General features: G+C 40.1%; 1 protein-coding gene across 1 annotated transcript; it reads right to left on the minus strand.

The window, feature by feature from the left end:
• Positions 1-3,568: 3,568 nt before the first annotated feature.
• On the minus strand, positions 3,569-23,767 carry Aldh3a2 (aldehyde dehydrogenase 3 family member A2). Its single transcript, XM_090349439.1, has 11 exons — positions 23,422-23,767; positions 21,361-21,592; positions 20,249-20,334; positions 17,040-17,248; positions 14,714-14,831; positions 13,199-13,340; positions 10,679-10,845; positions 8,408-8,507; positions 6,919-7,154; positions 5,999-6,120; positions 3,569-3,861 (listed from the first exon to the last, which is right to left on the minus strand). Exons 1-10 carry the CDS (start codon positions 23,572-23,574, stop codon positions 6,040-6,042), a joined length of 1,524 nt encoding a protein of 507 aa, XP_090205565.1. The 5' UTR covers positions 23,575-23,767; the 3' UTR covers positions 3,569-3,861; positions 5,999-6,039.
• Between the last annotated feature and the right edge of the window lie 102 nt (positions 23,768-23,869).

Raw genomic sequence — 23,869 nt, forward strand, 5'->3', positions numbered from 1 at the left:
ACAGAACATAAAGCCTGCAAAAATGTTCTTGGTTAATAATTTAAAATGAGAAACAAATGAACAAAACAAAATATTCACCTGGTACCTTGTGCTAACAATTGTGGCCCAACTGCCTTTTTCTTTTCTGACCTTGACTGCTCTTTAGGCCACCAAGAAGAGCAAGAACCCTAAAACTGTCACCACTATTCAAGAATGTAAAAAAGCTGGATGCTAATGGCTCAAGCCTGTAATCCTAGCTACCAAGGAGGCTGAAATCTGAGAACTGAAGTTCAAAGTCAGCCCCAGTAGGAAAGACTCTTATCCCCAACTAACCAGAAGTAGTCTGGAGTTCAAGCCCTATGGCTGACCTAAAAAAATAAAATAAAATAAAAGAGGAATGTAAACGACAGCTGGGCTCCGTGAGGATTGTAGTATGAAGCCAGATTGGGTAGGAAAGTCTGTGAGACTCTTTTTCCAACTAGACACCAAGAAAAAAAAAATAAATAAAATAAAAATCACAAAAGGAGGTATGGCTCAAGTGGTAGGGCACTCACTACCCTTGAGTGAAAAATCGCCAGGGTGGCACCCAGGCCCTGAGTTCAAGCCTCAAGAACAGCACAAAACCAAGCAACTAACAACCAAAAGAGTGTAAATGGCTTCCAAGGTAAGATTTCAAATAAAATGAAACTGTAACATGGTAAATTGCGTATTTCCTTGGCATGATTTGCTGCCTGTTCCCTTGTTCTGAGAGGGGGTCAGTAGGTCATGTCAGACACTGGTGCTGTGAGACCTCGCCAGGGCACAGGCGGACTACTAACCTTCTTCCCCTTTCCTAGTTCTTCCAGTTCACTGGCATTTTCAAATACATAGAACTTGGGGGACATTTTCTTAGAATAGCGATATGCTATAGATAAACTAGGACAGCAAACCCCCAAACCCAGCTTGTTTTGCCACATAGCTTCAGGTTGAAGTCAGCACTGATCCAAATTCTTGGTTGCCTTTTCTTGAGGTTGGGACGGGTGAACATCTCTGGGCTCAGTGGTCAATCAGACTAGCCATAGCCACATGCAGACACACACCCAGACACACACGCGACAGACATAATGTCTGCAAAAATGTTCTTGGCTAAGAATTTAAAATGAGGGGCCGGGAGTTTGGCCTAGTGGTTAAAGTGCTTGCCTAGCATGCATGAAGACTCAGGTTCAATTCCTCGGTACCACATGTAGAAAAAAGCCGGAAGTGGTGCTGAGGCTCAAGTGGTAGAGCTCCAAGGACAGTGCTCAGGCCCTGAGCTCAAGCCCAGGACTGGCAAAAAAAAAAAAAAAAAAATTTAAAATGAGAAAGCATAAGAAAGCCCTAACAAATACCACCTTTGATAGATATAAGTAAAATATGGATTTGTAGGTAGAGAAAAATTGTCCCCAACAACACATGGCTGAGGTTTCATACTAAGAGTGTTATTAAAATTCACACCAAGTTAATGAAATACTATGTATTTATTTTAAATGCAGCATATATTAGCAGACAATCCGATAATTTAACATCATTAGAAATTATGTGTAATTTAATATATGAAATGAAAATTGCATACTGAAAGTCTGGGTAAAATATTTTATGATTGAGTGTTCTATAGGAACCATAGTTGAAACAGCTTGCTACATGAGGCAAGTGATTAGTTCTTGACACTGTATACTAAGATAAAGACATAACATAATTCAGACAGCCTGATTGGAACAAATTATTCAACAAAGTTGATCACACATTCACTGAAGCAAGTTACATTCTCTTGAGTAGACCAGGTCTCTTTCTGAGTTTACAGGGCAATGAAGTCCGCAGCCGGGAACTTTAAGGTCAGCCCTGCTTAGCACTGTTCTAAGAGAATGTGAGTCTCAAATGGCTTCCTTTGGTACTTGCCCATTCAGTGGGAGCACCTCAAGGTCTTGGCCATACATAAAGTTCTGATGAGAAGAATTTCTCACTTGCTTAGGAGATTCTCTCAGCATCTCGAGCTCCTTCAATATGGCTAACTGGTTTAGTATTCTTCAAACGCCTCTGAATATGGCACTATCTCTGCCCCATTAGATTAGCAAGACTCAAAGTCCCAATATCCAAGGCTTCTATTTCTGAAAAAGGATATGGTCTCCCCTCCCTGTCTCTGAAGAAATTCAGTACTGATTGCCGAATTTATACAAGAAAAGATCTCTCTGAAGTTGGAAAAGAGTGATATTTACTTGCACTGTGCTACAGAAATAAGAAATTTGAAGAGCTACTAACTTGCAACTTTAGGGTCCTAAGAGGTATTTTTTTTTTGTGGGGTGGGGGGAATAGGGTAGTGATAGGGTCTTACTATGGTTGTCAGGCTGGCCTTAAACTCCTGGGCTCAAACAATCCTAGGGCCTCAGCCTCCACTTTAGCCAGGACTACAGGTCTGTATCACTGCAAGAACCACTGTTTTCATCCTTTTTTTTTTTTTTTTTTTTTGCCAGTCCTGGAGCTTGAACTCAGGGCCTAGATGCTGTTTCTGAGCTTCTTTTGCTCAAGGCTAGCACTCTACCACTTGAGTCACAATGCCACTGCTGGCTCTTTCTTTCTTTCTTTTTTTTTTTTTTTTGCACATTTTAAGCAATGTAATTAATAGAGGGATTACAGTTATTTTTGCCAGATAGAAGGTGCATTACTTCTCACACATTGATACCCCTTTGTCTCCATTTCCTTCCCCCCACCCACTCCCCTCAACTTGTTTTCTCCCCTTCCCTTACTGCTGGCTTTTTCTGTTTATGTGGTACTGAGGAATCAAGCCCAGAGTTTCATGCATGCTAGGCAAGCACTGTACCACTGAGCCACATTCCCAGCCCTTAATACTTTTATTATAACATTAAAAATGCCAGTTAGGTTTTATAACATGTAGAATTCTGAACTCAAAACATCAAATAAATGACAGGATTTACAAGATGTTCTGAGTGGTATTAGTCACTAGAAACATTTGTGGACAACCTCAACATACTGTCCACAACATGAATGACTCCTATAGACCAAGTGTTCAAGTCCAAAGGATGAAGAAAAACTCTCTTCCCACCCTCTCCCCATACTTCCTTAAACCTCAGAGAGCTAGGAAGATGCAACCTCATGTCTCCAGATTAAAGAAGACAAATGGTAGCTCTGGACAGTGTTGACTATAGAAAGCTTCACCAAACAATGGTGGCAGTAGGGGCAGAGGTCAATGTCCTATGAATTGGAACAAAAAAGTCGCTGAGAAGGTTCTCTGTCTCCCTTATGTTGGGAGCCAGAGTGGAATCAAATTGTACCTTGACTTGCATCAGACAATGGCTTTATTGTCTTATTGTTTTCTGGCCCTATTCTATGTAAATGACCTGAGATTTACCATATGAATGTAACACCTGGAGGTTCCCTGGGTCTGGAGGAGGGAAGAAGCTGGAGTGAAAAATAAACACGGCAGTCTTTACCTGGACTGTGGAAATCCCGGACCCGGTGTGTCTGTCTCTCTTCTATTTCTTCCTAGTTCTTGCCCCCTATTTTCAGGAACCCCAATCTGCGAACCCTGGTTTGCTGCCGGTTGGCCCCGGCACCCTTACATCTATCTCCAAGGAGCTTAGATTGAGTCTAACATATTCTCACCTTAATGCACAATTTAGAACAGCTTCTCTGAATAACCTCACTATTAGGGAATGTTAAGATTTGGCTGAAATGGTAGGCTATATTAATGGTGACTAGCAATGACATAGGTTTGATTACAGTTAATCTGCATATTTTCTGGTTTTGGTAGGATCTGAAAATAATTGGTTCATTAATCATTTAGTAGAGAAATGATTCAGTAGAGACAATTAGAAGGTTGAACAGGATCATTCTTCAGTAGTATATAGCCTGGAGAGAGGAGAAAGGGATTCAGTTATTCTGCTGGTTTAAGAAGCCCCAGAGGGATAGGGCATGGTAGAATACCTGCCTAGCAAGCCCTGAGTTCAAAGTCTAGTACTGCTAAAACCAATACAAACAAGCAAACAAATATATAACCCATTCACAATCAGTCTTAGAATGTAAGCTTAACAAATACATCATGTCACAAGAGACTTTAAATGCATTGTCTAAAGAGGCTTCTGTCCCTCTAAGTGAATGTAGTCTCAGGTGGAGATTAAGGGTTTTACCTTCTCAGTAATTATGATAACAAGGTAAGCTTACCAGTATTGTATTCTGTCCAAACTCAAGAGATAACAGAGTGGACGCAGGAGCTGAAAATACTCAATTATTATCCTGATACCATAAGTAGGAAAGTCTCTGCATGAAATCTGAAGACCTGTCTCTAAAATGCACATGCGGTAATGAAAACAATATCCTCATTAAGTGGAAGAAGTGCTGTTACCACATCAAGGTGCAAACACTACATTTCAGTGTCAAAGGGCCCATGGCACCAAGCAACAAACCTGGTTTCTCCACCTTTAAAGACCTAGACCATTGCATTCTGTAGCTTATAAGCTTTATTTAAACTTTACTTTGTGGGCTTTTGTTCCAAATCCATTCTGATTCTACTGAAGAAAATTAACGGAATAAAATCCAAACATTTTATTCTATTAACAAAACCCGTAAACTATTAAGTGAGGAAAAGCTATTCCGTGGAAATACTTACAATTACAGTAAAGATTCTCAAACTATAGTTGACAACAATGGTGTATTTCAAAATAACTTAAAGAGAACTGAGAATGTTTGTAACACAAAGTAGCGTGTGGAGTGATAATCTGATCTCATCTTTACATGTTCAGTATAAGAGTACTCCACAAATATGCAAACTTACTATGTCTCCATTAAAAAAATCCAATATGTACTCAAAAAAGACAAGTAAATAATTTAGTTTCAGACCTGATTGTTTAAAATAAAAGATGACTGGCAAGAGGATTTAAAAGGTGAGAGAAAAGAAAGAGGAGCAGCAAAGTGCCAAAGAAAACCATCTTCACCAGGCCCTACACTGAATGAAAACATATGAACCAAAAACACACCAGCCTGTCATACTTAAAATGGAAAAGGAGAGGTGAAATTGACGTGGGAAACACCTGACCCTGTCACTCTGCAGCAAAGGCCCAAGAGTGGGCTTAGAAAAGATTGATTGCTCAGTCTTAAGTCAATAACCAAGTCAAGAATCAAGCCCCCATGTTTTTGTTTCCAGCTAAAGGCTTTTATATATTGCTGCTTCACTAGACCCCAACACAGGAGGATCTGTTTCCCAATCCCTTTAAGAAACTTAAACTTGCTTGGCCTAGTGGACTGCACCTGAGTGGGTCTTCTTGGGACAGGCAAATCTTTGATGTACAGATTCAGCTCAGTTGCATTGTTGTGAGGGCTGAGAAATTCTCTACCAACAAAGCAGGAAAATGTACATCAAAGTAGATGACCAATGTCTCCAGCAGATTAATAACTGCAATAACTACAGATTGACCCAAGTCTGTCTATGACCACATCTCCAGCCCTCAGGAACATTGAGAAACAAGAGTAGAAAGCTCTTACATTGCACACTCGACCTTGATTCACTACAGAATTGCCATCATGAATTCCAAAGTCAAACTTGTAAAGATTAAAACAATGCAGAGATTTCAAAATTATTTTCAAGTTATTAACTGAAAAGCTCAGTGTCTATGTGGTGACTACAGATTGGAAGTAGCTGGCCATTCCCCCAGGAGACTTGAGTGGCTAGGGAAGAATGAGGCTCATAGTGGCTCTTCTTTACTAGAAATGATGATATAGACTTCACTTAGACCCAGCCTGGCTATGTATTTCTCTTACATCATTAGGAACCAGAACCTACAACTCCCTTTTAAAGCTGTGGGCAAGGTGAATTTTAAAACTTGGACACTCTAGATAAAGTCCCAAATGTGTAGAGATGGATGTTAAACATTCTTTTTTAAAAAAAAAAAAACTCTTTAAGCCTCCAGCTGTAGAAAATAAGCAACTAAAACAAAACATAACCCAACCTGGCCCACTCTCCATGGAAGAAAGAAAACAAAGGAATTCCTACCTCACTCTTAACAGACAGAGCAGGGGTTTGAAATCTGTTCATCACTGTTCACTGGGCCAATGCAGTCTGTAAACTACCAGACAAATCAACAGGGCCTTTCTCCTCAGCACAGCTTGGTATTTCTGAGAAAACCCAAAGGATTACAAATGCAACTGTTATCCCCCATCCCACCAGAACTGTGTTACTCTAAGATGAATCAACTCCCTTCCCAATTAAAAAAAAATAGACAGATATATACACACAGCTATTTCCATTAAATCTTTTGCTTCTCTTGCATGGCTAGTCTTCACTGTCCTGGTCATTGTTTTCAAGACCTCTCAGCTGACTGGCTGAGTGCTCAAATGGCATAGCTGCTGCTCCCCATGCTGTTTTGATTTGCTCACTCACCCCAGAGTTGCACAAACCACCTGGAAGAAGCAGCTAACACAAAGACCTCTTTACAAGCCCACACATAAGATAACCAATCACCAAAGGCAAACTTTATCTGGTAGTCAACTTGGGAGGGAAAACACTCATCCCTAATGGAATAACCCTCACCAAACCTGTTTTAGCACCACTGTCACCTACCACAGAATTTTCTCCACCATCCCCATGACATGCTGATTTCATGAATATTTAAGAACAAACAAAAACAGAACAGGAAAGACAAATACCAAAAAGACTAGAGGGTTAGACAGCACAGGATTCTGCAAGCAGGATCTGAAAGCAGTAAATAAACAAGAGGGTATGATTGTGAGCCAAAACTTGTAGCTGGTCAGCAGGCCAGACAAGCATCAAGCCAGACTGCCACCAACTCTGTCTGAGAGTTTAGAAGCTAATGTAGAGACTTGGTAGAATTAGTAATTCATGAAACCACTCTCAAGGCACTCTCAAAATAATATAACCAGAAGACTGGCGCTCTGAGAGGAAAGGGGACTCACCTTGACAAGCACAGCTGTCACCACACTCAGGAATGTGAGCAATAGGAGCCCAACTTTCCCTTTGTTGAACTGTTTGAGCAGGAAGAATTTTGCCCAATCCACCTTTGATTGACTATTGGGTGGATATCTGAGTTTGTGAGCACTTTCTCTTTTTAAGCTTTTTAATAAACAGGGACGCTGATGAGAAAAGGTGTCAAAAGTATGCTTTCCGTGATATGCTCCCATCCCACTAGAACCTGCAATAAAAGAACAGACAAAACAGATTCACTGTAAATGAGTACTGGTTACAGGGGTGACCCTATCCTACTTCTATGTTAGCAAAGTATCTTTTCAGGAAATCTTTCCCAACTTTGCCCTCTCATTCTACCGAGATGTTATCCAGGAACATAGTAAGGATCTGTAGCACTTCTAAGGTTATGGTGCTCCTTATGCTAGGGAGTTTAAATGGATGTCTGCGATGGCTCTCACAACCACCCAACTGTACTGTGTGTTCCTAGCTCAGTTTCCAGCCAGAGAAGTAAAGGAGTTTACAGTTAGTTAATCTGTACAAAGTCACATGGCTGGTAAAGAGCAAGATAGAATGTGAACTTGGATCAGTCTAAATGCTACATGCCCCATCCATGGCCCCACTCATCCACTTGTTCTCCAAGCCCACAACTGAGAATAAGCAAATAAGATCTGCCTTTTAGGAGGTTGTGCTCTGTGACTGTTTCACTTCTGTAATGCAGTAGGTGACCACAGACTGACAGGTACAAGGGGGAGAAGCATGTGGTAAGCAGAGGAACCACAGTGCTGGAGGGCAGGGTGACTGTAGGATAGACTGGAGTTGACTGGTGCTGGGTTGTAAGTGAATCTCCAATGTTTCAGTGGAAGCTGAGGCTGAGGGATGGGGGGTCATTCAGGAAGCATGGCTGGTTCAAGAAAAGACCTAGGATAGAACCCTGAGAAACGCTGACTGTAAAGGAGGGCAGAGGAAGGGCCAGCCCAAGGTATGATCACTATAGGAGGGAACCAGGAAGATAAGTGTGCTGACTGCTTAAATAGTACCTTAACATAAAGTGAAAATACTAGGTGAGAATTGACATGAAGGAGACTATCAAGTTTTATGTGCAGATATAAAACAGTATATAAATAAGACAGAACTTGTTCTTCTTAAGAGTCCACATTTCAAAGATGAAAATTCTTTCCACAATAATTATTAGATTTAAATAATTTTAATGACTTAAATAATTATTAGATTTAAATAAATTTTAATCAAAATCTTTAGAGATTTCTCTAGTATATCTGGAAGAAATAATGAAAGAAAAAAGAAAACCTTGGGCTGGAAAGGTTGTTTAGTGGTAGAGTGCTTGCCCAGCATACCTAAAGCCCAAGGTTTGTAGTGGTAGCACTACTGAAGAGTTCAGGGATAGCGCCCTGATAGCTACACAACAGCCTGCACAAATGCCTTATGAAAGCTTACTATAAGCAGGAGAAAGTGGCTACTTACCTACTCCGCCAAAGGGCAAGGAATTGAGTACAAAGTGCATGATGACATCATTGCCTGTGACACCTCCACTGGATGTCTCATCAATCATCCGTTTGATGAGCTAAGAACAGACAAAGGTGTCCAGGTCAGAGCAAAGGCTTAGTGACCCGTTCATTCAGAAAGCTCTTACAATTCCTCAAATATGTGAATGTGTTCTAAGGACACAAATGGTGGCTTTGTGTTCCAGTTATGAGTTCTTAAGTTTAAACTGTGGTTCATTTAGCAAACATGATTGATATACTGACTTCTCAGATGCCCATCTAGTAAAAGTTGTACATCCTAACCTGAAAACCTGAAATCCTAAATGCTCCAAAATCCCAACATGATCTTATAAGCAGGAAATTCCACACCATGAAACTTCTTTCATGGGTTTTTCATGCACTTTTTTCATGCAAATACTAAACAAATACTGTGTAAAATTACCTTCAGGACATATTTATATAACTATGTAAAACAGAATTAAATTTTGAGGTTAGGTTTAGGTCCCATATCTAAGATGCTTAGAACATGTGTACAAGGTAAATATTCCAATATTCCAAAATCTGAAAAAAAAATCGCAATTAAGCTGGGTGAGGTAGCTTACACTTTAAGAAAAAAATAAATATAACATATATATATATATACACACACACATTTTTTTTCAAATATTTGTATAAGGAGGTTACCATTGTGATACACACTTGTCATTTCTAGCTCTTGGTAGGCTAAAGTAGATCACCAATTAGAGGCCAATCTTGGCCTCCAAAAAAATTTGGAATCTGAAACAATTCTACAGCATTTCAACTTGTATATTGAGGGAGGTTGTCCTGAACCTCCAAAAAAAATTGGAATCTGAAACAATAATACAGCATTTCAACTTGTATATTGAGGAAGGTTATCCTGAACCTTTGGGCCTACTTATATAGTCACTATCAAGAGTGGAGGTACCACAGAACTGCAGCTAAAGTTTTTGTTTTGTTTTGTTTCTAAATAGGGTATAGTTCAGACAATATTCTGATCCTTAAAAATTATTACTTTCCACGACAATAAAAAATAAAATGAAAAATAAAAATTACTTTCCAATTATTACTTTCTGCTCTAAATTATAGCATATGATTAATACGTACATGTTCATCTGTAGAAATGCAAAATGTAAGATTTTAGATTTAGCATCTTTTTTTTTTTGTGCTGGTTCTAGGCTTGAACTCAGGGCCTGGATGCTGTCTGTGAGCTTTTTCAGCTTAAGGCTAGTACTCTACTGCTTGAGCCACATATCCAAATTCTAGCTTTTTGGTAATTAATTGGAGATAAAAGTCTCCCAGATTTTTCTGTTTACACTCTGCCTTTGAACCTTGATCCTAAGATCTTAGCCTCCTGTGTAGCTAGGATTATAGGTGCAAGCTACCAGTGCCCCCAAAATTTAAAATCATATTTTTGAAGGAATACATTGTTGGTTAGCCTAAGATTCAAAAAGGCCAATAAGAGCAGACTGTTAAATGTCATTTTCCTGGGTGCCAACAAGTACTTGCAAGTTCTTCATGGTGAATGTACCCAATATACTCAGGCTTCAGGGCTCCCAGTTCATTATCCATAGTTGCTTTAAATGTCCATAGTTGCTCTAAATTGGTCTTAAAAACCCTATGCATACATCTCTCTTCAAATATCTACAATTATCTATACCTGAAAAGTCTGGCAAGCGCTAAAAATGATCACACTTAACATCCAAAGCTCTCTGGAACATATCTGGCTAATAAATTTGTACTAACTGGTCCTATCTTCCCCTTTCTCATTTTCCTATTTTTTCCTCCAGAGGGATCCTGCTATACACAAGGAAGCTGCCAATCACTTAACCATGTGAAGCAAGCCATGCAGAAAGTCACAGGTGATAATGGTCTACCACTTGAACAATAAAGATTTTGAGAAACTGAAATCTAAGATATCAACAGCACCGAGGTCTTTACCCTACCCAGGATGCAGGACACAATAGCATGGAATGCTGGTATACATCAGTCTTCGAATTACAAAAGTGGTGTTTATGTGACAAAAGACTTAAGATACTCATCCCAGCAGACTCAGATCTAACCTCCAGGAGTAGGAGAAAGAGTACACTGATAACCCCAGGGCCTCATTACCTAAGATAAACTAGGGATGCAGTCATTTGCTGAAATAAAGCCAATCTTTGCTTTACAATAACTGAGAAACATATCTTAAGACAGTTACTCAAGATAGTGTGCAATTCTCTGTAAAGCTCACCTTATTGTTATGAGAAAATACATAGAGGGCCAGCGGTTTCTCGCGTTCATTTATGAAGTGTATGGCTTCATCTACATTTTTCACAGGCACTATTGGAAGAATTGGCCCAAAAATTTCTTCTTGCATCACTTTGGTCTCAGGATCAACATCAGTAAGTATTGTTGGGGCTGAAAGGAAAATAAATGAAATAAATAGAAGACAAAAAAGGCAACCTTAGGGCCGGGAGTTTGGCCTAGTGGTAGAGTGCTTGCCTAGCATGCACGAAGACCGGGGTTCAATTCCTTGGTACCACATAATTAGAAAAAGCCGGAAGTGGTGCTGAGGCTCAAGTGGTAGAGCTTTAGCCTTGAGAAAAATCCAAGGACAGTGCTCAGGCCCTGAGCTTAAACCCAGGACTGGCAAAAAAAAAAAAAGGCAACCTTAGCCAGGTGCAGTGGCTCACGCCTGTAATCCTAGCTACTCAGGAGGCTGAGATCTGAGGATCGCGGTTCAAAGCCAGCTTCAGCACTAAAGTCCGTTGAGACTCTTATCTCCAATTAATCATTAAAAACGGAAAGTCGGGCTGTGGCTCAAGGCAGGGTGGTAACCTTGCGCTGAAGAGCTAAGAGACAGTGCCAGGCCCAGAGTTCAAGCCCCATAACCCACCAAAAAAAAAAGGGCAACCCTCACAACTTGCTCTATCAGGTCTCCTATGAACCTTTCTCCCACTCAAGGATTACACTGGTGCATTGGTTCCTCACACTCGCTGATAAATAAATATCACAAGATTGTGATTAAACTAGAAACATCGAGTCTCCAAACAAAGTGAATCAAAGGATCTCTTGCAGACCAAGACAAAAATATACTTAGTGCATTTTATTCATATATGTTCATAGCCATATAGAGTTAGAGTTTATATCCTATGAATAGGTCTTTCTGGGCATACAAGACAGGTCTTTAGTGAGTGAAATCAATGCTTTTTCTTCTTAATTCAAGTGCTCTCACGCATATCACCTCACTGACTTTCATTCCAACTGTGTTTCAGAGTAAGAAAACAGCCAGGCACCAGTGGCTCACACCTATAATCCTAGCTACTCAGGAGACTGAGATCTGAATATTGCAGTTTGAAACCAGCCAGGGCAGGGAAGTCTCTGAGATTCGGATCTCCAATAAACTATTCAGAAAAAGCCAAGTAGAACTGTGGCTCAAGTGGTAGAGCACTAGTCTTAAGCGAAAGAAGCTCAGGGACAGAGCCAAGGCCCAGAGTTCAAGCCTCAGGATGGCAAAAAAAAAAAGGAAAACACCTTTAGGTAGACAAATAAGATTCTCCAAACCTGAGCTCATTTCTATTGGGAAAGGAGGGCAAAGGGATGCCAGAAAAACTTGTGTTCCAACATCCATGCCAATGCTAACCACTGGTCAGTATGATTATCCATAAACAAACTGGATTCTCAAGTAAGAGAATATCTGACAACCAACAGACCGTCTCTCCCCCCCCCCCCCACCATCTCTCTTTCCCAGTCCTAGAGCTTAAACTCAGGGCCTGGGTACTGTCCTTGGGCTTTCCTCAAGGCTAGCACTCTACCACTTGAATCACAGCACCACTTCTGACTTTTTTATGTGCATATTTGAGGACTCAAACCCAGGGCTTCATACATACTAGGCAAGCACTCTACCACTGGGCCACGCTCCTGGCTCCCAGACTCTGTCTTTACCTGGGATTTCTACTAGATTATCTTAGCACTGGAGGACTTATTTTAGTATCAGGGTAGATAAGCTATTCTCCAATCTACTACCCAAGACTTCCCAGAGGCATAGAACTAATTCAGTTTGGTCCTCTCCTCCTCTGCATAGTCACAGACTCAGTTCAGTACCAGTTCAGAAGAAAGAATTAGACTAAAAAATCATGACCACACTTCCTCTTGGAGATGAGAAATCTAGAAATGGGCCATATTATCATTCTGAGAATAGGAAGAAGGGCTAGATGTGTGCCTCACATGGTAGAGCACTAGCTTATGGCATGGGAGTGTTAGAACCTGAGTTCAAGTCCTGATCTTGGGTGGGGGGACCAGGATAGGAAGAATAGTAGTATAGTGAGTAAGTGTGAGTGTGTGTGTGTGTGTTTGCTCACAGCTGACACTTACCTCTTGAGCAATAACTCCAGACCAGCTTTTTTGTTGGTTAATTGGAGATATAGTCTTGTAGACTTTTCTGTCCAGACTGACTTCGAACTTTCATACTCAGATCTCAGTCTCTGGAGTAGTTAGGGTTACAGACTTTTTTGTTTGTAAGTGGTATTACTTAGCCACTGAACGATCTGGCCTAACACACTCTCATTTTAGGAGAATAAATTTCTTACTTAGGCATATATATATATATATATATATGCATTCATTTAAAACAATTTTTAAGTAAAGTAGTATAGTAAAAAGCAGTCCTTTGTCATTTATATGAGAATACACGGACAACAGTTTGCATAAACAGCAGTATTAGCTGGAACTGCAAAATTGCCACCTTCCCATAGAAAGACTCTCTTATTACCTATATAGCGCGTGGCTTCGTCCATCTCCCCACCAAAAGCTATCTTTTGTCCTTCAAGCAGACGCCTTATCCTCTGAAAATGACGAACGTTAATGATCCTTTCATAATCAGAAGACTCTTTGATATCTTCTCCATAAAATTCCTATTGGAAGGAATGAGTATTTAATTGTCACCAAGACCTATATTTCGATTTCTTTAATAAATTAAAAACATACTTATATTTAAAAACTGACCAGGTTTTATATACTCATAGTATTCAATACCCTACTCAAGTAATTTAGTAGATTAGTAGTAAGAACAAACTTTTTGGCAGATCAAGAATAAGAAAATAAAGCATTTTCATTCCCATCTATCACTTTCCATAGTTCCAGGTTCTCATGGCTCTCTTGCAGTCCACCAATGGGCCTTCCTTAGGGTGAATGGGGAAACTTGTATATTCTGCTTTTCTGGGTCCACCTTTAGTTCCATCACAAATGTCTAAATTCCACTAAGACCTTAACACCTTGCCCTGTCTCCCTAAACTTCCTGGCACATAATTTACAGTCTTTGATCATACACTAATCCTTTATTTTTATTATTAATTTTTGGTCAGTCATGGGGCTTTAACTCTGGGCCTGAAACTGTCCCTGAGCTCTTCAGCTCAAGGTTAGCACTCTACCATTTTGAGCCACAGTGCCACTTTTAGTTTTCTGATGGTTAATTGGAGATAAGAGTTTCATGGACTTTTCTGCCCAGGCTGGCTTTGAACTGTGAACCTCGGATCTCAGCCTCCTGAGTACCTAGGATTATAGGCGTGAACCACCAGCACCTGGCTTCATTTATATCTTTGATCCCTCTTTCTAGTGCTAAATTAACATTGGTTGAATTTATATATATATATATTATACATATAATATATATATATATGCTTTCTTTCCCCCTATGAAATACTGGGGTTTGGTCTCAGAGTTTTGTGCTTGCTAGGCAGCTGCTCTATTGCTTGACCATGCTTCTGGTTCTGAGTTATTCCAAAAATTTCTTTCAGCAAAGGGGCTAAACATCTCCTTCCTACCACTAAACTCACTAATAGATAATCATCCAATTCTTTTCTAGCAACTTAAATTATATGTTTCCTTCAAGTCTTAGTTTAGTATGCTGCCATATAGCCTTGTTTCCCTCTTACAGATGTTTACCTAAAAGTATGATAACCGTTGAAAGGGTACACTCTAAGTAGATACTTAACTTACTCTTTAAAGCTATTAGCCATTCCAGGACCTCTACACATAGAAGAACTGATAACCTTAATCAAAATGGCCAACATGCCTGGTTATATTCCAGGGATTGGCCACATTATCATACTCCCTTTAGATATTCTATAAAATTTACTGAGTTATACTTTTAATTAGCTAATAGATTAATTTAGTCACCTATACTACTAAATTTTCCCAGAGGAAAAAATGAGGATGTTGTCTGTGAACAGTTAATATGACTTTTTACACTACTGAAATTAGGAGACCGTAGGGGCTGAACACAGACCTTCAAGGTTTCTTTAATCTTCTGTACAATTTGATCCTGGAGGGCAGATTCACAGAGAATGTAGTCAGGAGCGATGCAGGTTTGACCACAATTCATGAATTTTCCCCAAGTTATGCGTCTGAGGGGTAAAAAAACCCAAAACCATAACAATACTCAGAGAATAAAATAACTATACAATTAGGTGAAATTTTCACTGGTTATATACTTCAGTGTCATTTGAACACTTTCCAACGTGTGTGTGTGTGTGTGTGTGTGTGTGTGTGTGTGTGTGTGTGTGTGTGTATTTGGTAATAATTTAAAAAAATGTCCAGGAATAGTGGCTCACACCAATAATCCCAGCTACTTGGGGGACAGAGATTAGAAGGATCATGGTGTAAAGCCAGTATAGTAAAAAAGTTAGCAAGATTTCATTTCAATCAACAAGCTGCACACAGCAGCAAACATATGTGATCCTGGCTATTAGGAAACGTAAATTGGAAAACTTAGGTCTGAGGCCAACCTCAGGTAAAAACGTGACATGCTATTCAATAAGTAAATAGCTAAAATCAAAAAGGGATGGTGTGTGTATGTGTGATCCAAATGGTAAAGCACTTGCCTATTAAGCATGAGGACCTGCGTTCAAATCCTAATACTGGCAAAATGAAAAGCAAATTCATCTCTAAATTAGTTGGTACAACTTAGAATGTATTTTACAACAGACATAGAATATTCTAAGTAACAAGAAGGCACTCAAGGCAGCTTGGCAAATAGTACTTGATAAGCAATGATAACCATTGCCTACTATCAGCAAAAGAGAACAGCCTCAACATTCTTTCCCTCTCTTCTCCAGCAAAAAGGCTGCTAAGAGCTTAGTTCATCCTGGTGTGGTTTTAGGACTTGCTGGTAAGATACCCTGATATAAAGCAGGATTTAGCCACTATTTGTGACCAATTGCCTCTGTGAGGACCTTTCCTCCTCTTTGAAAAAACCCTATCTTTGAATGGACATGACCCAACATTCTTCAGCTGAGGGTCTCTTGTTCTGGTGACTGCTTCAATTTAGGAACCCTGATCTAGTTTTCCACCTGCTCATTGGCTGCTCATCTCCAAAGAAGAAAGAAAGGCACATCTTCTAGAGTACAGAAGCAATTCCGTGCTCTGCCACTTCCTGATAGTTAAACCTGATTTAGCAGAGAACCTGAAACCTTTTATTTTCTAGTTTCCTGTTGCAAGATGCCATTCAAAGTTAAGATGAGTAATACAGGCTGTTTCCCACCCTCCCTCACCCCCCAACAAAGAATCTTGGTTAACAAATGAACATAATAGCCTTTCACTTGAGGATTTAAGAGTCTATTAAGTATACACAATGCTTTGAATTATTTACTTCCTGCATCATCCATCAGTCAAATATCAAAATTTCTTACCAAGATACTAGGACACAGTGGTAACTCAGTGATAGTCTACAGGCTGAACATATAAGGTCCTCTGTTCAAATTCCTAGCACTGGGGCTTGAGGTGGGGAAAAAACTCTAGGTAAAATCTCTAGCTAGATTTATCTGTAATCTTTTTTTTCATATATTTTTATAGTAATTAATAGAAGGGTTACATTATATTCACCAGATAGAAGGTGCATTACTTCATATACATTGATACCCTTTCTCATGTCGTGGTCCATCTGTAAGCTTAAGAACAGAAAAAAGTTTTCTAAAATTTCTTTTTTCTGGAGACAAACATCTTTGTTAAAGATACTACCAAAATTTTGGCAAACATTTCAAAACAGATTTGTAAACACAATGCTTCCCTTTTCAACTGGCAGCACTTTGAAAAGACAATACGATAAGACAATACAACTTGCGGGCCGGGAGTTGGGCCTAGTGGTTAAAGTGCTTGCCTAGCATGCATGAAGACCCGGGTTCGATTCCTCGGTACCACATACATAGAAAAAAAGCCAGAAGTGGTGCTGAGGCTCAAGTGGTAGAGCTCTAGCCTTGAGAAAGTCCAAGGACAGTGCTCAGGCCCTGAGCTCCAGCCCAGGACTGGCAAAAAAAAAAAAAAAGACAATACAACTTGAATCAACATTAGTTCAAAATCCTTATATTTTGACCACAAAACTTATGTTCCCACATGATATCTAAAATTTTTAAGGATAAGTACGTGGCTCATTATTTCCAACAGTGGCACCAAAGGAGTTTATGAAAGACTTCTGTTACTTTTGAGCACATAAAACCTCAAAGCTTGATGTATCTTAAAGCTATAAGGCATGGGGTTCAAATGTAAAGAATATTGTCAGTCTAGGAAAAGCTTCCACTGTGTTGAGAGAAAAATTAAAACTAGGTAAGCCAGCTCACCTGCAAGCAATGTCCAGGTCACAATCTTTATCAATATAACATGGACTTTTCCCCCCCAGTTCAAGTGTCACAGGGGTCAGATGCTTGGCAGCAGCCTGCATAACAATTTTTCCAACAGCAGTGTTCCCTGTATAGAGAATGTGGTCGAATCTCTGTTTCAGAAGCTCTGTGGTTTCCTCAACACCTCCATTAATAACAGCATACAGGTCCTCAAAGGAAAGGAAACATAAATTCTTATGTTGCCAAATTAGCCCTATCATCAAACATCAACAATTTTTTCAACATAAACATAATGTTCTGTAAAACCAGGAGATTAAGACCATTCCTTATGAGGAACAGGACAGGGAAGGACCAAGAACAAGTGGAAGACATAAAGTTTACTGGCACATGGGAATGTTCAGTCCATATGAAGCTGACTAAGAGAGTCCAATGTTTTCTGTATAAGCTTGTCAATATTTGATCCAGGATGGTAAGATGTGTAGGATTTAGATTAAAAAGTGTTAATACTCACAGGACAAGTCCCAGTTTCTTTAACAGAGTAGGGAAACTAGTTTTATGAAGGGACATTTGGATTTTTGTAACATCATTTGAGATACAAAATTATCAATACAGGCAAACATCCTTAGAAAGTCCACAAAAAGAATATATGTCTATCTTGTTATTTTCCAAATGATTTTATAGGCCTTACATGGCCCTTAGGCTGCATTTTCTTTTGTGTGCGTGCATGCGTGCATGTGTGCGTGTGTGTGTGTGTGTGTGCATGTATGCTGGTCCTGGGACTTAAATTAGAATATAGGTGTTGCCCCTGAGCTTCTCTGCTCAAGGACAATGCTCTACTACCTGAGCCACAGCTCAATTTATGGCTTTTGGGTGATTAATTGGAGATAAGAATCTCACAGATTTATCTGCCCGGGATAGCTTCCAACCTCAATCCTCAAATCTCAGATTTCTGAGAGACTAGTATTATAGCAATTAGCTGCCCTTGCTTTTGAAGTATATCTATACTGAATTTGGGGTCCACTGAAAACTGGCTATGTGACTTCAGAAAAGCTACTGAGCCTGTTATTGGGAAGAATAACACAGCTTCTGTGAACTGACCCTTTATATGCAATTATGCTACTACTGGCAGCTATTCTACAAGAAAATACTTTGAACAGAAATAGCAGGAAAAATAACTAAGAACAAAGAGCAAGGTAGAAAGATATAAGGAGATATCAAAAAATTTTGAGTTGCATAAAGTACATGTAGGCTTGTAGGCTTATGTTTGCATTTCATCTCCTGCTCTGTGAGAAGTTAACTAGTTTTCATTTGCTTTATAGATTAACTGAATACATCTCAAGTTTTCCTCCTCCACCTCCTCCTCCTCTTCTTCTTCTTCTTCTTCTTCTTCTTCTTCTTCTTCTTCTTCTTCTTCTTCTTCTCCTTCTCCTTCTCCTTCTCCTTCTTTTTCTTCTTCTTTGTCTATACTGGTGTAGGGGACCTCACACTTGCCTGGCTCAAGAGCAAGGTAGAAAGATACAAGGAGATATCAAAAATTCTGAGTTGCATAAAGTACAATAGGCTTGTAGGCTTATGTTTGCATTTCATCTCCTGCTCTGTGAGAAGTTAACTAGTTTTCATTTGCTTTATAGATTAACTGAATACATCTCAAGTTTTCCTCCTCCTCCTCTTCTTCTTCTTCTTCTTCTTTGTCTATACTGGTGTAGGGGACCTCACACTTGCCTCGCTCTTACTTGCTTGCCTAGCATTCTGCCACTTGAGTCTTTTTTTTTTTTTGTGGCTTCATTTATATACATTTATATATCATATATGATCTCCCATTAAGCTAACAGAAGCAGGTACATAACTATCTCTTCCCCCTCCTCCAGATAGATAGAGTCAACTATTGAAGACTTTACCCTGGTGAGAGATAAATGCAGGACAATGGATCCTTCAGTTTTCTGGTTTCAAGTCCTACATAATCTATGACACATCACTGTATTCCATTTCACCTCTGGAGTAGACAATCACAGCCATTAGAACAAAATGTTTCTGTGGCTGCTGTAACAGTGATAAGATCACAAGGAGGACAGTATTATTCCATAGTTTACCTCAAGGCAATTATAATCTAATTTGTAAAATATGTGGGACATTTTAAAGTTGCCTTTTGTTGAACATAAAATGAAGGCTTCTTGAAGCAATTCCATGTGGAACTCAGCAGTCTCACATACTTCTTCTAGGAAGGCATGAGAATCTCTGACTCAGATAAAAAGATAAACCATCTTAAAGCTGAGATTGTTTCCTTATTCAGACTTTGATACTCATAAATGCCAGCCCTTTAACCCAGAGCGAGGATCCACCTGCTAGTTCAGAAGGTCATTTACTTTTTTTTTTTAATTTATCTTTATTTATTTAGCCAGTTCTGGGCTTGAGCTCAGGGCCTAAGCACTGTCCTTGGACTTTCTCAAGGCTAGAGCTCTACCACTTGAGCCTCAACACCACTTCGGCTTTTATCTAGGTATGTGGTACTGAAAAATTGAACCCTGGTCTTCGTGCATGCTAGGCAAGCATTCTACCACTAAGCCAAACTCCTGGCCTCCAGAAGGTCACTTTCTTTCTATAGTTTTCAGTCCACAGACATGCCCTTTGTAAAAGCAGAAGTACTCATACAATAATACAGTAAGATATTGTTAGGACAAAAGACACTATCAGGAAAAAAAATATGGTAGTATTCATCAGTGATTAATTTATTAAATGAATATTTCTAAAATCATATGTTAGTGCAAATAAAGACTAATTCGAAATGCCAAATGGTAGAAGATCTGTAAATAGTGGTAATATTTTTGAAGTCCAAGTATACACTGTGTAACCACAACTGTGTATTTTGGAACTTCTTTTCTTAAGCCAATTGGTGGAAGCTTAAGAAACTGCCTACAGGGAACAGGAGTATGGCTCAAGTGGTAGAATACTAGCCTTGAGAAAGCCCAAGAACAGTGCCCAGGCCCTGAATTCAAGCCCTAGAACTGGAAAAGAAAGAAAGAAAGAAAGAAAGAAAGAAAGAAAGAAAGAAAGAAAGAAAGAAAGAAAGAAAGAAAGAAAGAAAGAAAGAAAATATTGCCCATGTCTTAGCTAGCAAAGACATACACTAGGAGCACAATCAAATATGTGTTCTCCACAAAAAAAAAAAAACAAAAACAAATTATATTAAAGATGGGTCAAGATACTCTTACCTGGTCTAAATATTGAGGGAGAAGTTTAGCTAAGATCTTGGCTGTATTTTCACTTAATTCTGAAGGCTTGATAATCACAGCATTTCCTAAACAAAGTAAAAAGCAGAACAGTGTCATCTAATACCTGAGAAACTTTAGTACCTTCCAAATCAATGCTTACAAAGGGAATATAAGTTATTGTAGTAGGACAAAAGAGATCATCAGTGACAATACTTTAATTGTTCTGCAGCTCTAAATTCTGATTTCCTCATAATGAGCATAAGAGTTCATCTTACTTTCTTTTCACCTTTTCCTTCCAAACTGCTAATTCCTTAGTTCTTATTATCTCTAGAACATAGAGAACAGGCTCAATCAGCCTTTCCTACTCTTCTAAGCTTTCTGTTATTTATCTTCTACTTTGGCTTGACTTCTTCCCTTTGCCCTGAAATTATTGAGCAAATTGGCTATGTCAATATAAGTTGCTGATCTAGATCCTCCAAAGTACTAATTGCTTGGGATTTGTATATGCACAAGCTAACTTTCTCAGAACCCTTGCTGGAATGAAGAAAGTGGTCAGATAGAATTGCTTCATCCAAGGACAGAATTAGTAACTGAAACCACATTAGAATATGGATGATTGACTCTAAAGTCTTGGGTCTCCTGGTTTAATTACATGCCTCTTGCCCTTACAGGCTCATTCCTCAGGTACTTAAAAAAAAAAAAAAGCATGCAAATCTTCTCATTAGCTATTAAAAGATATGTGCATATTGGGGCCGCAAGTTTGGCATAGTGGCAGAATGCTTGTCTAGAATGCATAAAGACCCAGGTTCCATTCCTTGGTACCACATACACAGAAAAGCCAGAAGTGGTGCTGTGGCTAAAGTGGTAGAGCTCTAGCCTTGAGAAAGTCCAAGGACAAGTACTCAGGCCCTGAGCTCAAGCCAGGGACTGGCAAAATAGAAAATAATAATAATAATAAGATATGTGCATATTTATGAGTTCTCAGTACATTGCTAGTGTCAACCAAGGGAAATCATGAAAGTAAACTTAATTGGTCACTATCCTTAATTTACAACCAACATGAAAGGAAATGCCCTCGTGAAAAGATGTATAGACAGAAGTTGGTATCAGACCTGCAGCAATGGCTCCCACCAGCGGCTGTATGGTGAGCAGGAAGGGATAGTTCCAAGCTCCTATAATCAGTACAACTCCCAGGGGCTCTGGCTGAACATAAGCTTCATCCATCATGGTAAGTAGATTCTTCTTAACTGGTTTGGCAGTAACCCATTCAGCAAGATTCCCCAGCACAAGATCAATTTCCCCAAGGACACTGATGACTTCTTGACTGTAGGCGTTGAATTCACTCTGGTAGAAGAAAATTACAATGAGTATGATACATTTGGCTCACTATGTCAAAAATCTCAGCCCAGCTATATTACTAGACCACCTGGTTTGTCATCTAGATTCCTTCCTTCTACACCCTCCACACTCTCAATAAGGAGTTGCTATCTCCTGTTTTAATACAGTCCATGTCTTTAAATCATTTCTACTTATTTGAGTCCTTTAACATTATCTTCTTTAGGATGATGTGCCTGATTAATAATGGCTGGCTTTGATTACATTTTGTATACTATAGCAATTATGCTTTTGACTTACATTTATTATAGCATCCTTAATATACCACTCTATAATTATTCTCACATTTTATCTGGGTGTGTGTTCTGCTTTTCAACCACGATAAAACTCTCAAGGGCAGGGAACTCAGTAACAAAGCAGTCTATCTATATACATATATTTGTATATATGCTTGCTATGTATATATACATATTCACATAAAATTTGATGTATGATGAATAAATGATTCACAGCCTTCCTAAGCCACAATTACCCCATTTCATTGATCTAGTTTTACATTTCTCTCCACTGAAAGTACTCTATAGGAAATTTTATGGATACTAAAATCTTAAGAGCTACTGTTCTCACTCCTTGACATAGTCTTTGAGTGGGAAAGGGAGAATCATAACCCCAAAGAAGGTCTTTGCTGTTCATGGAATGCACATAAAAAGTAAAAACAATTGAGAAGCTGGGATTTGGAGCATCACAGTTCAGGACCAGCCAAGGAATACACATGAAACCTCTTCCCATTAATAACTGGACACAGTAGTACATGATTATCATTAAAGCTATATGAGAAGTTGAGATCAGCAGGATCATGGTTTCAGGTCAACTTGAGCAAAAAAATTTACAAAAAGGGGAGGGGGAGCTTGGAAACATGGTTCAAGTAGAACATTTACCTAATAAGCATGAGGCTCTGAGGTCAACCTCCGACCCCATCAGTAAAAACAAAACAGTACAAAAAGAGCTAGGAGTGTGGCTCACAAGAATGCCTGCCTAGCAAGCTGGTCTGAAGTTCAAACCCCAGTACTAACAGAAAACAAACAAAACAGAGTGGGAGAGAGTAAAAAAAACGGAATGAAAACAATATTGTTAGAAAATACAGAATATAGTGATAACCTTAAACACTACTTAAAACTTTGCTACTCGAGGTGTACTCTCCAAAGAGGCAGCTCAATATCACTTGGGACCTTGTGAGAAACTTGTAATTTCAGACCCTACCCTAGACCGACCTAACCATAATGTGCATTTTAACAGGTCCAGAGAGGTATCAGTGTTTCAGGAGCACACACCTAACAGTACAGTCACGACAGAAAATCTGAAGAAATAAAAAAAATCATTGTCTTTAAAAAAAAAATAAGACATGCAATCTTTCAAATGGATAAGTTACTGATACTCAGCATATGCAATAAATTCCTGCAAATGGTAAGGAAACGGACCAGAAAAAAAAAAAGAAAAAAAAAACTGGGCAAGCGTAGGAAAAGACAATTTGTTCCTAGGATGCCAGGAAGCTCATGTAGGTCCACAGTGCACAAATAAACAGGGCTGACCGAGCAGCCCACACCCACAGGTCCTCCCACAGTGTTTTGTAACGCGAAGTTAAGGAGGAAAAGAGAGAAAGAAGTGGGGGAGAAAGGGCGAAGCGTGGGGGGTGGAGGAGGATAAGACCGGGGAGGTGGGGGGGAATGAGGAGGAGGGGAGGGGAGGGCGAGAAGGGGCGGCGAGGCTTGAGCACACGGCGGTTTCCGAGCTGGGCGGCCCAGGCCGGCGTCCCGGGCCCCTCTCGCCGGGGCGCGCACCTTGCACAGGTCGGCGGCGATGGCCGCCAGGATGTCCTTCTCGCGCTCCTGCACCATCTTCTTCAGGGCCTCGAGCTGCTGCATCCGGAACCGCAGGGGTCGCGGCCGGCCGGCCCGGAACGCCTGACGGAGCCTCAGGACCTGTCGCTCCATGGCCGGGTCTGAAGAGAAAGGCGAGGTCCTGGAGCGGGACGAGGCGAAGGCGTGGCGGGACGGAGGCAGATGTAGTGGGGTGGTCCCTCGCCTTTCTTCCGAGGACCCCGCTCCCTCGGCCGGTCTCCCGGCGGCCAGTCACGGGTGACAACGCCTGGAGGATCACCAGCGGCCTCCACGCCCGCCAAGTGCGACTGCCCTACAGCGGCGCCGCGCCGAGGGCTACAGCCCGGTGCCGCGCCCCCATTGGCCATCCGCTCTCCCACGTGACCACAAGCCCCGCCCACTCCCCCGT

The sequence above is a fragment of the Megascapheus bottae genome, chromosome 17 (assembly GCF_031878675.1).
Source record: "Megascapheus bottae isolate mThoBot1 chromosome 17, mThoBot2.hap1, whole genome shotgun sequence".
In the NCBI taxonomy this organism is placed as follows: domain Eukaryota; kingdom Metazoa; phylum Chordata; class Mammalia; order Rodentia; family Geomyidae; genus Megascapheus; species Megascapheus bottae.

Bases quoted from the DNA above. Each gene is read 5' to 3' on its own strand.
- Aldh3a2 (XM_090349439.1), bottom strand. From the start codon at position 23,574: ATGGAGCGACAGGTCCTGAGGCTCCGTCAGGCGTTCCGGGCCGGCCGG. The intron at 10,846-13,198 runs GTAATAAGAGAG...TTTTCCTTTCAG, and splicing joins CGAAGCCACGCGCTATATAG to CCCCAACAATACTTACTGAT. The intron at 6,121-6,918 runs GTGAGTCCCCTT...GGGTTTTCTCAG, and splicing joins TGACAGCTGTGCTTGTCAAG to AAATACCAAGCTGTGCTGAG.